Source organism: Myotis myotis, unplaced genomic scaffold (genome assembly GCF_014108235.1).
Source record: "Myotis myotis isolate mMyoMyo1 unplaced genomic scaffold, mMyoMyo1.p scaffold_m19_p_6, whole genome shotgun sequence".
NCBI lineage: Eukaryota > Metazoa > Chordata > Mammalia > Chiroptera > Vespertilionidae > Myotis > Myotis myotis.
Genome location: NW_023416368.1, coordinates 83498834 through 83516608, shown reverse-complemented (window position 1 = coordinate 83516608; position 17775 = coordinate 83498834). Strand labels below are relative to the sequence as shown.

At 41.6% G+C, this 17775-nt stretch overlaps 1 protein-coding gene and 1 pseudogene across 1 annotated transcript; one reads left to right on the top strand and one right to left on the bottom strand.

Annotated features, from left to right (window-relative positions):
* Positions 1-909: 909 nt before the first annotated feature.
* Positions 910-1779, bottom strand: LOC118659268 (annotated as a pseudogene).
* A 14145-nt stretch (positions 1780-15924) lies between these two features.
* On the top strand, positions 15925-16863 carry LOC118658745 (olfactory receptor 7G3). The gene has a single exon (XM_036314374.1). It carries the CDS (start codon positions 15925-15927, stop codon positions 16861-16863), a length of 939 nt encoding a protein of 312 aa, XP_036170267.1.
* Positions 16864-17775: the final 912 nt, after the last annotated feature.

Sequence of the window (17775 nt, the reverse complement as noted above, 5' to 3'; positions counted from 1 at the left end):
TTAACATACTTCACTCCATAAATGATACAACAAGAAGACAAATAAATCAGTCAAAATAAATAAGATTTAAACATGATTTAAAAACTTGACTTATATAGAAACTTGGACATATATAGAAAATGCACTGAGTTGACAGAATTTCATATTTATCAAAATACGACATTTATTTTTCATGACAGACTATGTTCTAAGTTTGACCACAAGTGCTACAAAGGCAAGTCTCAATAAATTTCAAAGGATTAAAATTATACAGGGTATTCACAATGCAATATATTATAAATCAATAACAAAAGCATAAGGAGATCCTACATATGCCTGGACATTATGAAATGCACTTTTATGTAACTCATGGATTAAACAAAAAAATCTCAGTAGAATCTACTCAAATATATTTCTCTGTTTAGATTCTAGCACAAAGGAGAACAAAATAAAGAGAAAGATGATGATGACTCAAAGGGGAGGGTGAAATGAGAATTTATTTAATCAATATTTTAATGTGGAGGCAAATGAGTTTTTACTACAAGTTCACTAACATCCAATAATTATTCATTAAATTTTACTAGTACTTAATAGAAACATATATATTAAATTATCTCATATATCCCAATATATGAGAAATATTCCCAATATCACTATTAAGTGTGTAATTAATATTACCCTGCCTATTTTGTAGATGGTGAACTGAACTCAGAGATAAGTTAGCTGATTTAATACAAAGCTATTTGACTAGAAAGTCCATGATTAACCACTTTGCTAGAAGAATTGAATTATGGAAGTGTGATGATTTCTGGCATACACAGTATTTCATGCCCTTCGACTCATCTAGAAGCTCACACCCAAGGCAGATGACAGAATCATGAAAAGGAACCTGTTCTAGAGATGAACTTCCTTAAAGCTCCCTTTATGTCTCTAGATGAAGGGGTTCATCATGGGAATGACTACTGTGTACATCACTGAGGCCACTGCCCTGCTCCTGGAGGGGAGAGAGGATACAGAACTAAAGTAGACTACAACACAAGTCCCATAGAACAAGAAAACAACAGTCAGGTGAGACCCACAGGTGGCAAAAGCTTTATACTTTCCACCAGCTGATGGGATTCCCAGGATGGAGGAGACAATTCGAGTGTACGAGAAAATGATCCCCAAAAGGGGACCCACACCCAAAAGGCTGGTCACTAAATATGAAAGGATGTTGTTGCTGAGGGTGTCAGAACAGGCAAGTATGAGGATCTGAGCGAGGTCACAGAAGAAGTGGGGGATTTTCAAGTCTGTGCAGAAGGACAGATGCAACACCATCAGACTGTGGAGCAGGGCGTTTATAAAGCTAATGAGCAAGGAAAGAAGAACCAGCAGACCACAACGGCATGGGTTCATGATGACCGTGTAATACAGAGGGTGGCAGATGGCCACATAGCGGTCATAAGCCATCACAGTGAGGAGCAAATTGTCCATACACATAAAAAATAGGAAAAAATAGACCTGAGTGAGTCAGCCTGGGTAGGTGATGGCCTTGTTTTCTGTCTGGATGTTCACTAGCATCTTGGGGACTATCGTGGAGGTGAAGCAGATGTCAATAAAGGACAGGTTGGAGAGGAAGAAGTAAATGGGGGTGTGGAGGTGGCAGTCAGAGCTGACCCCTAGGATGATGAGCAGGTTTCCAAGCACAGTGACCAGGTACATGGTCATAAACAGCCCGAAGAGAAGGGGCTGTAGCTCTGGGTCCTCTGAGAGGCCCAACAGGAGGAATTCTGCTACTTCTGTTTGGTTTTCTGACTCCATGTTATGGATGAGTCTGCTGGAAAATAGAGACATGAGTTACAGTGAAACAGACATCACTTGTTTGACACAAGTCGTTGAGCTGTGCCTTAAATTCTAGTAATATTTAAACGTTTCCCCCCTTCAGGTTTCTCTACTCATTCCTTCCTTCACCGAGTAATTTTTGAGTGACCTGTATGCATCATATATTTTTCCAGTAGTATAATTAAAAAAATGAAAACAAGCGCTGTTTTATTTTATTAAGGAACTATCATGGCCGCATGCCATTTTAAAATCTAGGATTAAATTCTAGTAGTTTTTTCATATGGCACCAAACCTGGTTAGATGACTTAATTTTCTCAGAGAATAGTACTGCCCTCCAAGCAGTCTTTTTTTAAAAATTGATTTTAGAGAGAGGGAGAGAGAGAGAGAGAGAGAGAGAGAGAGAGAGAGAGAGAAATATAGATTTGTTGTTCCACTTATTTATGCATTCTTTGGTTGTTTCTTGTATGTGCCCTGACTGGGGATCGAACAAACAACCTTGGCGTATCAGGATGACGCTCTAACCAGCCGAGCTATGCAGCAGGGCTCCTCCGAGCACTCTTGAGTTCATTCAAACCCTAGCATCTTTGCGGAGAAATCTTCCCAAAGGAACCAGTGAAGTCCAGCACATCCTCGTGGATCACTTCAGGGGCATTCTAGCCAATAAACGCCCAAGTCCTCACTCTGGCAGTCAGGATCCTGCATCATCTGGCCCCTGTAATAGTTACACATGAGGTGATGTACTTTCAGCAATCGCCGCCTCCTAAAACTAATACTGCACATTGTGGTTGAGTCAATAAATTATTAATTAAGTGTGAATAATTCTAAGAGCTGGTATGCAAATACCAGCACAAAACATTATGGATCAAAATGTGTCATTTTCTGCTCTAGGCAAAACCGAACTATTCATTTCAGGGTGTGTGCTTTGGAAAGACACATATTCTTTTATTATTTTTTATTTCTTTATTATTATTTTGTAGGGAGCACATGTTCTTGGCATAAGTGAAGGAAGACTGGAATGCATGGAGTGTTGAGAAAGCAAAGGAGATGAGTGAGCATTTTTTTTTTCTGCCCTTGTACTGGAGGGAGTGGGAGAGAACTGCTGAATTAACCCAAATAACATTCAGCCACTTTACAGGATCACAGCTCATATGATGGTTTATGAGGGAGGAAAGACATAGTCTATTGATGAGAGAAAGAAAAGAGGTTGAGCAATGTTCATAGGACATTTGTGTCCCTCAAATGAATAGGATGCTTTGTGAATTAGATAAGATAAGGTCTTACTACTAGGGACTTAATGGATATTTTAGAAATATCAGCTATAATTATTGCCATTGCTATTATTATTTTTTAATATCAACATAATTGCTATAGTAGGCTGTGTGGAAACTGTTGAGATTGGTTTAGGTTATTTCTTTTCCCTTCACTGTCCTGATACACGGGCTGTTACCTGTTTCAACAGTCACTATTCCGTAAACATGAGTGGAGGTTATTATACACTTAGAAATTTTATTTTTTTTTATTTTTTTTATTATTAAATCTTTATTGTTCAGATTATTACATTTGTTCCTCTTTTTTTTCCCCCCCATAACTCCCCTCCTCCCAGTTCCCGCCCCACCCTCCGCCCTCACTCCCCACCCACTGTCCTCATCTATAGGTGCACGATTTTTGTCCAGTCTCTTCCCGCATCTCCCACACCCCTTTCCCCCCCAGGAATAGTCAGTCCATTCCCTTTCTATGTCCCTGATTCTATTATAATCACCAGTTCATTCTGTTCATCAGATTATTTATTCACTTGATTCTTAGATTCACTTGTTGATAGATGCATATTTGTTGTTCATAATTTGTATCTTTACCTTTTTCTTCCTCTTCCTCTTCTTAAAGGATACCTTTCAGCATTTCATATAATCCTGGTTTGGTGGTGATGAACTCCTTTAGCTTTTCCTTATCTGTGAAGCTCTTTATCTGACCTTCAATTCTGAATGATAGCTTTGCTGGATAAAGTAATCTTGGTTGTAGGTTCTTGGTATTCATCACTTGGTATTCATCACAAAGTGTATTCATCACTTTGAATATTTCTTGCCACTCCCTTCTGGCCTGCAAAGTTTCTGTTGAGAAATCCGCTGACAGTCGTATGGGTATTCCCTTGTAGGTAACTGAGTTTCTTTCTCTTGCTGTTTTTAAGATTCTCTCTTTATCTTTTGCTCTTGGCATTTTAATTATGATGTGTCTTGGTGTGGTCCTCTTTGGATTCCTTTTGTTTGGGGTTCTCCACGCTTCTTGGACCTGTAAGTCCATTTCTTTCACCAGGTGGGGGAAGTTTTCTGTCATTACCTCCCCAAATAGGTCCTCAATATCTTGCTCTCTCTCATCTTCTGGCACCCCTATAATTCTGATGTTGGTACGCTTGAAGCCGTCCCAGAGGCTCCCCACACTATCCTCGCACTTTTGGATTATTTTTTCATTTTGCTTTTCCGGTTGGGTGTCCTTTGCTTCCTCGCATTTCAAATCATTGACTTGATTCTTGCGGTCCTCTGGTCTGCTGTCGGGAGTCTGTATAATATTCGTTATTTCAGTCCGTGTATGCTTAATTTCTAGTTGGTTCCCCAATATAAGATCGAGGGTCTCATTAGTTTTCTTGTAGATCTCATTAAGTTTATCGGCAGCTTCTAAACAGTTCTTGAGAGACCTTAAAAGTGTGGTTCTGAACTCTATATCTTCCATTGACAATTTTGTCCTGTTTCTTTGTCTCCGCATTTTGTTATGCTTCCTTGGTGCACCCCCTAGTGGTCTTTGTTCGCAGTCTTATAGTTAAATCTTGATTGTTGTAGCTAATTCCAGGGAGGGTTTGACCTCCAGGCCAAGTGGCTATGAGAATCAGCTGTGTCAGCAGTGAGAGAACTTCTGTCCTCTAGGGAGGTGCTAATCTAGCCTTTGCCTGAGGCTATCCGGCAAATGCCTGTGTGCAGGGCTTGGGCAGGGCGGGTCGCACAGGATCAACAGGGTGGGCCGGAGAGAGCAGTTATGGCAGCTCTCAGTCCTGTCCCCAGGGGCTCTGCCTCTCTGAGTCCCAGCACCTGCTGCAAAGCTCAGAGAGAAAGCTGCACTCGCTCTGACCGAAGCCAGACAGTCCTGCTTCTCCTGTTTGAGTCTGGGTCCCTAAAGACTCGCCCGTATCTGGAGCTCAGAGTCTGCGACTCCCTCCCGATTGAAAACGCCAACCGTGCCCTCCGCCACCAGCCCGCTCCGCGCACTCCGCACCTCAGAATTTGACTTCAGCACTGCGCCTCCTCTGAGTGTCCGTATGCGTTTCTCTTTCCTCCTAGTTGTAGGACTTCCACTCAGCCAGCGTTCCTGTGGTTCTGGGTGATGTCCCTTCCGTTTTTTGGTTTCACTTTTGAAGTAGTTGTTCAAAGCAGCAAACTCCGGCGTTAACCTATGCCGCCATCTTGGTTCTCCTAGAAATTTTAAAATTCAACATAGAGACTTTATAATTTTTCTGTGCTAGAATGTTAAAAAGTTTCTCAAACAATTAAAATTGAATTACTATATGATCCAGCAATGCCACATCTGAGTATATATCCAAAAGAAGTGAAAGCAGGGTCTCAAAGAGATATTTATACACACATGTTCACAGCAGCATCATTTACAGCAGCTGAAAGATGGAAGTAACCCAAATGCATACTGAAGATGATTGGGTGAGCAAAATGTGGACTATACATAAATATTTTCAGCCTTAAAGAGAAAGGAAATTCTGCACTAGACTGATAGCTTAGTTGGTGGAAGCACCATCCACATGCACCAGGGTTTTGGGTTTAATCTCCGGTGAGTGCACTTACAGGAAGCAACCATTGAATGCATAAATAGGTGAAATAACAAATCTCTCTCTCCTTCTCTTTCTCTCTAAAATCAATAAATAAAAATTTAAAAAAGAAAGGAAATTCTGACACATGCTACAACATGGATGAACCTTGAAAACATTATGGTAAATGAAATAGACCAATTACAGAAAGACTAATACTGTCTGATTCCACTCATGTGACATACATACAGCAGTCAAATTCATAGATGCAAAAAGCAGAAGGTGGTTGCCGGGGCCTAGGGGGACAGCAGAATGGGGACTTAGTGTTTTAGTTTTGCAAGATGAAAAGAGTTGTGGAGTTAGGTGGCGGTGATGGCTAGACAATAATGGGAAGGTACTTAATACCACAGAACTGTCACTTCAAAATGGATAAAATGGTAAATTTTATGTTATGTCCATTTTTCCATGATTAAAAAGTCAATTAATTAATTAAAAAATGAATGAGCTTTTCTGATTTGCTTTAGTCATGCTCCTGTCCTTCAGGGTGCTTCGAGAAATCACACGCCCCTCACACTTCATGGATGTTCTTAGGGACACAGCCCCATCCTCACTTTTTTCTCACCCTCCTCCCTCAGCCAGGGAGTCCTTCAGATCATGGATTATGTAACATCATTTGTGGAAACTCAGATCTTACCTCCTCCTGTTCTTGGTAGGATCACATCTGCATTCAGTTTAGAAAGCACTCGGTGAGTGGTCTCCTGGGAGAGTCCATGGCATACGCAAGGCTTAGATCCTCACCTCCTCTGTGCCCCCATTCTGCTTCAGGATCCTGGAAGTCTGATCCTTGGGCCCTTCCAGAGAGGCCAAAGGGATTACTGGGTGGGTGGGTCTCTGAGGGCCTCCCAATTATTCTTAGGGATGAAGCAGTAGGGACCATCCATAGGGAGCCCTGGGGTCAGGGGTGAGAAGAGAATGAGCATCTCAGAGCTCTCAACACCCAGCTTTCATGCTCCACAAACCAGTGGGCAAAATAGACAAAGACTGACACATGGATTATTCTCAGGGGAGACAGCAATTACTTTGGCTCTGTGGCTGCCAGACTTCCGTGTACATCAGAATCATCCAAAGGGCTAAAACCCGGATGTCTAGGACCAACTCAAAAGTTGCTGACTGATCTGGGGTAGGGCCCAAGAGAAGCATAGTAACCTCTGTTTTGTAAAAACTGCTGTTTGAAATTTCCACTAGACATAGAAGGTTCTTTGTTCTGTGAATTAATTCTGCTATTATTGGCTTCTGTAAAACATGCTTGCTCTAATGATAGGGAAAATAAGCTTAGCTATCTGACCTTGCAAGCTGCTCTGCTGCCGTCCCTAGCTACCCCCATACCAGGTGTCGGTTAGTTATCTGTACTCAAGGCTACCGAACTGCACTCAAGCCTACAGGCTTCCTGCGGGATACCTGCTTAGCATATATAGGGCTCTTTCGAAACTTGCAAAAGGGACCAGAAGTCCCATATTTAGGAGACAAAGACATTAGAAACGTATAAAGGGAAAACTTCCTCCATGATTGCGTTGCTCAGACTCTGGAAGCTTTCCTCTGAGCCCGCTAGCATAATAAAAGACTCCAAATTATTGGCTTATTAAGGCGTCCTATGTTCAGCTTGCTGATTTACAATATAACACAAGAATGTCATTTCTTAAAAGGCATCCAAATTGGAAAAGAGGAAGTAAAACTGTCCTTATTTGCAGACGACATGATATTATACATACAAAACCCTAGAGACTCCATCAAAAAGCTACTGGACTTAATACATGAATTTGGCAATGTAGCAGGATACAAAATTAACCCCAAGAAATCCGAGGCATTTCTATACACCAATAGTGAACTTTCAGAAAGAGAGATTATAAAAACAATCCCGTTTACCATCGCACCAAAAAAATTAAGCTACCTAGGAATAAACTTAACTAAAGAGGTAAAAGACCTCTACTCAGAAAACTACAGGACGTTGAAAAAAGATATAGAGGAAGACATAAACAGATGGAAGAACATACCGTGTTCATGGATTGGTAGAATCAACATCATTAAAATGTCCATACTACCCAAAGCAATCTATAAATTCAATGCACTTCCCATTAAAATACCAACGGCATACTTCATAGATCTAGAACGAACTCTCCAAAAATTCATCTGGAATAAAAAAAGACCCCGAATAGCTGCAGCAATCCTGAAAAAGACCAAAGTAGGTGGGATCTCAATACCAGATATCAAGATGTATTACAAAGCCACTGTTCTCAAAACTGCCTGGTACTGGCACAAGAATAGGCATATAGATCAATGGAATAGAATAGAGAGCCCAGAAATCGGCCCGAACCAATATGCTCAATTAATATTTGACAAAGGAGGCAAGAACATACAATGGAGCCAAGATAGTCTCTTCAATAAATGGTGTTGGGAAAATTGGACAGATATATGCAATAAAATGAAACTAGACCACCAACTTACACCATACACAAAAATAAACTCAAAATGGATAAAGGACTTAAATGTACGACAGGAAACCATAAAAATTCTAGAAGAATCCAAAGGCAACAAAATCTCAGACATATGCCGAAGCAATTTCTTCACTGATACAGCTCCTAGGGCACTTGAAACGAAAGAGAAAATGAACAAATGGGACTACATCAAAATAAAAAGCTTCTGCACAGCAAAAGAAACCATCAACAAAACAACGAGAAAACCCACTGTGTGGGAAAACATATTTGCCAATGTCATATCTGATAAGGGCCTAATCTCCAAAATTTATAGGGAACTCATACAACTTAACAAAAGGAAGATAAACAATCCAATCAAAAAATGGGCAAAGGACCTAAATAGACACCTTTCAAAAGAGGACATTCAGAAAGCCAAGAGACATATGAAAACTTGCTCAAAGTAACTAATCATCCGAGAGATGCAAATCAAAACAACAATGAGGTACCATCTCACACCTGTCAGACTGGCTATCATCAACAAATCAACAAACGACAAGTGCTGGAGAGGATGTGGAGAAAAAGGAACACTTGTGCACTGCTGGTGGGAATGCAGACTGGTGCAGCCACTATGGAAGACAGTATGGAGTTTCCTTAAAAAACTGAAAATGGAACTCCCATTTGACCCTGTGATCCCACTTCTAGGAATATATCCCAAGAAACCAGAAACACCAATCAGAAAGGATATATGCACCCCTATGTTCATAGCAGCACAATTCACCATAGCTAAGATCTGGAAACAGCCTAAGTGCCCATCAGTAGATGAATGGATTAGAAAACTGTGGTACATCTACACGATGGAATTCTATGCTGCTCTAAAAAGGAAGGAACTCTTACCATTTGCAACGTCATGGATGGAACTGGAGAGCATTATGCTAAGTGAAATAAGCCAGTCAATGAAGGAAAAATACCACATGATCTCACTCATTCATGGATAATAGAGACCATTATAAACTTTTGAACAATAATAGATACAGAGGCAGAGCTGCCTCAAACAGATTGTCAAACTGCAGCAGGAAGGCCGGGGAGGGTTGCGGGGCAGGAGGTAGGGGGGTAAGAGATCAACTAAAGGACTTGTATGCATGCATATAAGCATAACCAGTGGACATAAGACATTGGGGGATAGGGGAGGCTAGGGGACTGTCTAGGGCGGGGGGATAAAATGGACACATATGTAATACCCTTTGTAATACTTTAAGCAAAAAAAAAAAAAAAAAAAAAAAAAAAAAAATTGTCATTTCTAACAAGTACCCAGATGATGCGGATACTGCTGGGGACGGGGCACCACACTTTGAGAACCACTGCTGTAGAAATTTCGGAGGCATGCTGTAGGATTCAGCCACCCCTGAATTTAAATCCTGTGCAGAGCCAAGGAAGAAAATCCTTAAATAGCCTTGAGCTTTTTGTTTTCTCTTATCTGTGTCATGAGAATGAGAATATAGCACCGACATTCCAGGAATGCACTTGAAAGAAAAAATAAACAGACAGCAGAGTGTGTGCACATTATTTACATTATTTATATCACTATTAATAGGACCTGAGAGGATCTTCCCCTAGAAGGGTGTGTGTTTGAGGGGATAAGGGGAAAGGAAAGGAAGATAGAGAAGGAGGAGGAGGAAGAGAAGAAGGAGAAAGGGGAGAAGGAGGAAGCAAAAAGAGAGAGAACATCCATGAGACATCTGTGAGATGTGAGGAAAGAGGAATAGTTTGACAATTCCATGAGGACCCTTGATCACATCAAGAAGCAAGTTGACCGACCTTCTTCCCTTGAATCTCAGTGTCACTTCTGAAGGATTGAGTCTCAAACCAGCATTGTGAGGACAGAGCAGCACAAGTCCTCTCCTGGCCTTTCTGGGAAATACAGGGGTGCATCAGAGCAGCCTGGAATCCTTAGAAATTTTTAGAAATATTGATTCCTTTGAGAAGGGAATTGGTTTCTGCATTTTAGGGTCAGAGAAAGGAGCCGGTGGAGCCAGAAACAATTGCAAATGTGGTGCCAGTGGACTTGGAACTATGCCAAGTCGTTAATGAAAAATCAGGAGTAACTTTAAACAGCAATTCTCAAGCTTGACCATGCATCAGAGCCACCTGGCGGGTTTCTGAAAACACAGATTGTGGCTCTGGCCGGTGTAGCTCAATCGGTAAGCATCTCTCTGATACTCTAAGGTTGCAGGTTCAATCCCCTATCAGGGCACATACAAGTATCAACCAATGAATGCATAAATAAGTGGAACAAGTAATCAATGTCTCTCTCCTCTCTCTCTCTCTCACCTCTCCCCTCCCCCTTTTTCTCTCTTTGAAATCAATCAACAAATAAAAATTAAAATTTAAATAACAAACACAGATTGTTGGGCCCCACCCCGGAGTTTTAGCACACCTAGGAGAGGCCTGAGAAATTACATTTCCAAGAACTCCTCAGGTAATGCTGATTACGGCTGGCTGGCTTGGCTGCTTAATTTTCAGGTTCCAGTGCAAAATAAAAAACAAGGGACCCCTTGTTCAAAAATTTCAAGACAGTGACAACAGAGCATTAAACTAAGAGTGGGGTCCTCTGCAACTGCTCAGGTCGCAAGCCCGTGACCCCAACTCTGGCTGCTGGTCTGGGGACAATATTCAGAGTACCGTCGATTTAGATTTCATACTTAATTACCCCGGGACTACCTCCAAGTGGGGATCATAATAATAAATAAGTTGCCCCCTGTCCTCCAGAACTTACAAGGGATTTCTGAATCTCCAGGATTTCCCAACAGAATATCACTGAGGCCGAGTTTCTTCCTAGAATTCACGTGAATGTTGAAGACAAATTGGTCCTCGAGGATTTCAGGGAGACAGTCGTGCATTTTCCGGACAAGAATCTTTAAGAAGAGACAAGGTGTCTTTCTGGCAGGGGTGACTGTGTTAATGGGGAACAGGTAGTCTTTATAGCTTTTTTTTCTGTCCCTAGGGGACTTATCTCCAAAGCTCCTCATTAGCCAAATTGTTCTCTTTATTCCAATCTTGCAGTAGAAGGAAGGGAATCACTAACTTGCTAATTACCTGAGAGAGAGTAAGCAGGAGCCCTTTCCTCTCTCCTGCTTCTGTTCTGTTCCAGAGTGAAAGCTCACAGTCTGGGCTGATCAAGATGCCCAACAGCGAAGACAATATCCTTCACCAAGTACCACTCACTTTTCCAGAAGGCAGTTTCCCAAACATCAGTCATTCCTGACCGTCTTCATGGTTGTTGCCAATAGTCTCATTGACTTGAAAGTCGACTCTTCATTGGTTCACATTTTTAACTCAATCCAATCCAGCAAAATGTGTGTGTGTGTGTGTGTGTGTGTGTGTGTGTGTGTGCATGCACTTGCTGTTGATATTCAGTTGACCCTTGAACAACATAGGGGATAGGGGCACTGACCTCCTACATAGTGGAAAATCCCCATATAAATTTTGAATCCCCCAAAATGTAACTACTGTTGACCAGAAGCCTTACTGGTAACATAAGCAGTTGATTAACACATGTTTTGCATGTCATCCTATCTAATAAAGAGGGAATATGCTAATTGACCTTCATGCTGTCGCAAAGATGGCAGCACCCACAGCCAATGAGGGAATATGCTAATTGACTTCCCTGCCCTCAAAGATGGCGGCACCCACAGCCACAAGGTGGCTGGCAGGGGAGGGCAGTTGTGGGCGATTAGGCCAGCAGGGGAGGGCAGTTAGGGTGATAAGGCCTGCAGGGGAGGGCAGTTGGGGGCAACCAGGCCAGCAGGGGAGGTCAGTTGGGGGTGACCAGGCATGCAGGGGAGGGCAGTTGGGGGCGACTGGGCTGGCAGGGGAGGGCAGTTGGGGGCAATCGGGCTGGCAGAGGAGCAGTTAGGCATCAATCACGCTTTCAGGGGAGTTGTTAGGTGGTGATCAGGCTGGCTGGCAAGCGAGCGGTTGGGAGCCAGCAGTCTTGTATTGTGAGAGGGATGTCTGACTTCCAGTTTATAAACCAGCAGTTGGACATCTCCTGAGGGCTTCCAGATTGGAGAGGGTGCAGGCTGGGCTGACGGACACACCCCCCACCCCCCTCACCCCCCAGTGCACAAATTTGGTGCACTGGGCCTCTCGTATGTATTATTTGTTGTATTCTTCCAATAAAGTAAGGTAGAGAAAAGAAAATGTTATTATTAGAAAATCATAAGGTGCTGGGGTAAGGGGGAGTAGGGGAAGGTGGATAACGGGGATAAATGATGATGGGCAGAGATTTGAGTTGGAGTGGTGAACACAGTGCACAGATGATGTGTTGTAGAACTGTGCACCTGAAACCTATATAATTTTGTTAACCAGTGTCACCCTAATAAATTCAATAGAAAGTCAAGCTCGTGCTTGCTGCGTTCCATCTTCACCATGCAGCTAGCTCTGCTACATGCAAGTCTAATAGTGTGACACCTGCTCACAATGGCTTCCCACCAGCCTTAGAATTAAGCCCTTGCTTTCAAGGTTCGTAGTCATCTGGCAAGGACACTTGCAGTCTAATTCACCTTTATTCTCTCTTTCTTCTCTGCCACACATTTGGGTAGGGAAGCCTATCAAGGAAAGGTTTGGGTTTCAGTTAGCTGCTGCCTTTGGGGGGTGGGGAGAATGCGTGCCTATATTTTAAAATCTCAATTGTTGTGCGGGAAGAGGGAGAGGATTCTGTCAGGTTCTGCTTGATTCCAACCCAATTTACTCATTCAACTGTTTTGGGCATTTAAGTTGTTTATAGTTGGAGTAATTTACAAATAGTTCTACTATAAACATTTTTATACATATTTTTTTGCTCACAGTTGTACATATTTTTGTTGGAAATATATTTAAGAGTGCAATTTATGGGGCCCAGGGAATACACATGGTCACATTTATTTAATATGACCAAACAATTTTCCAAAGTAGTTTGGAAACCAACCAATATACAACTCCACTATCTTGCCAATATTTTACATTGCCTTTTTCACTTTGGCCATTTTCATGAGTATGTAGCCATACCACTTGAAATTTTTATTAATTTATTGATTTTAAAGATAGAGAGGAAAGGACAGAGAGAGAGAGAGCAAGAGAGAGAGAGAAACATCAATTTATTGTTATACTTCTTTCTTCTTTTAAATAAAATATGTATTTCTTTATTGATTTCAGAGAGGAAGGGAGAAGGAAAGAGAGATAGAAACATCAATGATGAGAGAGAATCATTGATCGGCTGCCTCCTGCACACCCCCCACTGGGGATCAAGCCCGCAACTCAGGCATGTGCCCTCGGCCGGAATCGAACCTGGGACCCCTTAGTCTGCAGGCCGACATTCTATCCACTGAGCCAAGCCAGCCAGGGCATTGTACTTCTTTCTTATATGTATCCTGACCGGGAATCAAAACCATGGTATATCAGGAGGACACTCTAACCAACTGAGCTACCTGATCAGGGCCAGGACTACCACTTTTGGTTTTAATTTTTTGACTTTTTAAAACTTTTATTGAACTACTCTTACACCTACAGAAAAATTGAATTAATAATACAGAGAGGTCCTGTATATTATTCAAAGTTTAGCAATGTTAATGCAATCATTTTATCAATTGCTTCCTTTATAGATAGTGCTTTTTTGTGATCTCTATAAGAGTGTTGGTTTTAGGATCTATTTTTTAGACAACCTCTAAAAACCTGGCCAAGTAACTAGTAAATTGGTTTCTTTGCTCCTCCTTTCCTACAATAGTACTAACCTCATTTATGAAGGGACTTTAATTAAGAAAAGAGAAAATTTTCTTAGAGTGGCTTTGTGGAGATGATCCCATGATACCTTCTCTGCATCTCTGAGTCTCTGTCCCTGTGGAGACACACACTCTGGTTCTCTAGTCCTTTAATGATACTCAGAGAAAGCTGGGAATTGGTCTAAGGAGAAGCCCACCAGTTCCCTTAGGTTCAGATCGAAGAACTCAAGCATGAGATTCCCTGGAGGTAAGAGGAAACATGTAGGAAGAGAATGACGCATATACCTGTCTTCTCAGGGTCAGCAATCAGTCACCCAGGAGTTCTCTTCTATGAGCTGTGCTCCTTAGGAAATGAACTGCCTTGGGGGAAAATGACAGTACACATTTGGATAATGAGGAGTTTTGGGAATTGAGCCCCCAAGGCCACAGAGACTGCAACTAGTCTACCTGTGACCCTTCTACTCAACAGCCCATCCCAGGTCAAAAACCAGCACACCTGAGTCTCCTGAGATGATCCTTCTTTCCCAGAAGCCCAGCTACCTTCGTTGGTCCACCTGCCCTTCCTGGGGACAGATTTCCCACCTCCACACTTCAATTTCCAGAGGAAAGACGAGTTACTCGTTGATGGCTCCTAGGTAATCTTAAGTGCCCCAGTAAATGCTGTGAAATATTGGACAGTTGTTTTTTTTCAACCAGCCTATCTGGAGGACATCCAAGAGGTAAGAGAAAGTTCAGTAAGATTAACTTATAAAGTGAAATTTGAAACTAATTTCATATATTTACTTTCCCTGTTTCATCTAATTTGCAATCAGCTTTCATCATTTCTGGCTCCTATTGTGTCTTCTAAATTCTAGGGACTCTTTCCCCACCTGAGCATGGATTAGCCTCTTCAAAAACCAGACAGATGTTCTACCATTCTCTGGTTTCCCTCATTTATTTGGTCTTGAGTAGGGTAAGGGTGGAGTACGTTTGGCTTCTCGATTTTTCCATATTTGGTTCAGATTTCATTCTTACAGGAGAATCAAGTCTCATCCTTCTCTCCTTACTGTGTGGACTCTGGGATTGGAGATTGAGATTCACTCGTTTACATGTTCAACCTTTCTTTGAAAACACCCTACACAAAACATTATTTTAAATAAAATAAATATTTTAAACCACCAGAACAGCACAAGTGAGCAGTAAATAAACAGCATGCAACCACTTTCCAGAATTAATGCTGAAATTTTGCCCTATATGCTTCAGGCACCTTTTTAAAATAATAAAGTATTATACATTACGTAAAGTCTTCTTTATTTTCTTTTATTTTTAACTGAGTTTCAGACATCCAACATCTACACAGAAAGGCCTTTCTTTGCCTTCATATAGGGATAACTTATGTCATCATGGAAAAGTCCTCTTTATTATTATTTATTCCCCTCCTTCCCTCTCAGATGTTACCACTCTGTGGAATTTGGTGGGTATTTGCCACACTTATTCTAACACTATTATTACATGTGAATGTGTCTCTATAAAGACTTCTCTACCATGGAAAAATTATAACAAACCCAAATGTCCATTGATGTGAGAATGTATGTTAAAATTAATGAACCAGACCTCCTTATATCAATCTTGATAAATATAGGAACTACAATTTTAAGCCAAAAACAAAGTTGCTGGCCCTCGCTGGTTTGGCTCAGTGGATAAAGCATTTCTCTGTGGATTGAAGGTCCTGTGTTCAAGGGCACATGCCTGAGTTGCAGGCTTGATTCCCAGTAGGGAGCATGCAGGAGGCAACCAATCAATGATTCTCTCATCATTGATGTTTCTCTCTTTCTCCCGCTCCCTTCCTCTCTGAAATCAATAAAAATATATTTTAAAAAACATTGCTGAATTAAATACACAAAGAATAGATGGAAAACAAAACCTTGGGACAGAGGGTGGTATGAGGTAGGTTGTATGGGAATATAAAGCGAGGAAAGAAGAAGAGAGAGTAAGAGAAGAAAGCAGGAGAAAACATCTATAACTGATTTGGTCTAAAAATATAGACAAGTTTAAGGAAGTTTCCCTTATGTAGTGTTTGATCATCACCTTCATCTTTTCTATCAGGATCATCAACAACATGAAATCAGGAAACCTCTCTGATACTGCAGAATTCCTCCTCCTGGGACTGTCAGAGGACCCAGAACTGCAGCCCGTCCTCTTCTGCCTGTTCTTGTCCATGTACCTGGTCACTGTGCTTGGCAACCTGCTCATCATCCTGGCCATTATCTCTGACTCCCACCTCCACACGCCCATGTACTTCTTCCTCTCCAACCTGTCCTTGGTTGACATCTGTTTCACCACCACCACAATCCCGAAGATGCTGGTGAACATCCAGGCACAGAGCAAAGCCATCAGCTACACGGGCTGCCTCACTCAAATCTGCTTCGTCCTGACTTTTGCTGGATTAGAAAATGGAATTCTGATAATGATGGCCTATGATCGATTTGTGGCCATCTGCCACCCACTGAGGTACAACGTCATCATGAGCCCCAGACTGTGTGGGCCGCTGGTCCTGCTGTCCTTTCTTATTAGTGTTCTGGATGCCCTGCTCCACACTTTGATGGCACTACGGCTATCCTTCTGCACAGACCTGAAAATCCCCCACTTTTTCTGTGAATTAGCTCATATTCTCAAACTCGCCTGTTCTGATATCTTCATCAATAACCTCTTTGTGTATTTAGTGACCAGCTTGCTGGGTGTTGTTCCTCTCTCTGGGATAATTTTCTCTTATACTCGAATTGTGGCCTCCATTCTGAAAATCCCATCAGCTGGTGGAAAGTATAAGGCATTTTCCACCTGTGGGTCTCACTTAATAGTTGTTTCCTTGTTTTATGGGACGGGTTTTGGGGTATACCTCAGTTCTGAGGCTACACACTCTTCCAGGAAAAGTGCAATTGTATCAGTGATATATACAGTGGTCACCCCTATGATGAATCCATTTATCTATAGTCTGAGGAACAAGGACATGATAGGGGCTTTGAGTAAGCTCATCTCTAGAATATCATCTTTTCATTGATATGTCAGCTGCTTTGGGCTTACACTGCTCGAATATGACAGAGAGAAATAAATAATGAGAGATCCAGAAAGCCTAACCAACCTCTTTGAATACCCCATACCAGAGATCAATTGGTTAAGGGTGAGCATTTTAGAATCAGACCCTCTGAGTTTGAATCTTCCCTCTGTTAAACCAGTTCTAGGTCTTTAACAATTTATTTCAACTCTCTAAGCTCGGTTTCCTCATCTACGAAATTGGCATAATTATAGTAGTTTACATGTTGAGAAGATTTGAGATACTTCATTCTATCTGTGAGGATTTATATCTTCAGCTGCAATAAGGCAAAAGTCTCAACTCCAATCGTGTCAAATGATAAAAACAAGTATCTTCCCCCAAGAAAAACTTCCGGGATCAGGTAGGTCCAGGCACAAAACCACAGGGCTGCATTTCATTCTGCCACGTGTTGGCTTCCTCCTTGACCCACAAAACAATGAACAGGGCTTTCATAAGCTGAAGGTAAGCTTTGCATAGGCCTGAGTCATGACTACCCATCATGACTTGCCCAGTGAGGAATTTATGATCAGGTCACCCTGTGAAGTTACTTTCAATTACATTTATTACAGAGTCCATTTTCATCTTTACTGTGAATTTACTCACACCTGGAGAAGTTCCTTCCTTAGCCTATTAGCACCCATAGAAATTACTTCCTTCTTTTCATGTAACTATTCCCCTTTCATTTCTCATACATATCCCATACCTTTACCTCCTCTTTGGAACAATATTTGGGTTTCTGCCTAAATCACTGCTTCCTGAATAGCTATTGTTTTGGATCTCAAGTAATAAATCTTAGACACCTCCCTTACCCTTCTTAATCCAGAATGACATACATACCTCATTTTGCCTTACTGTCTTGGAAATGTTCATGCTAATGTG

Coding starts and splice junctions, on each gene's coding strand:
- LOC118658745 (XM_036314374.1), top strand. CDS start 15,925: ATGAAATCAGGAAACCTCTCTGATACTGCAGAATTCCTCCTCCTGGGA.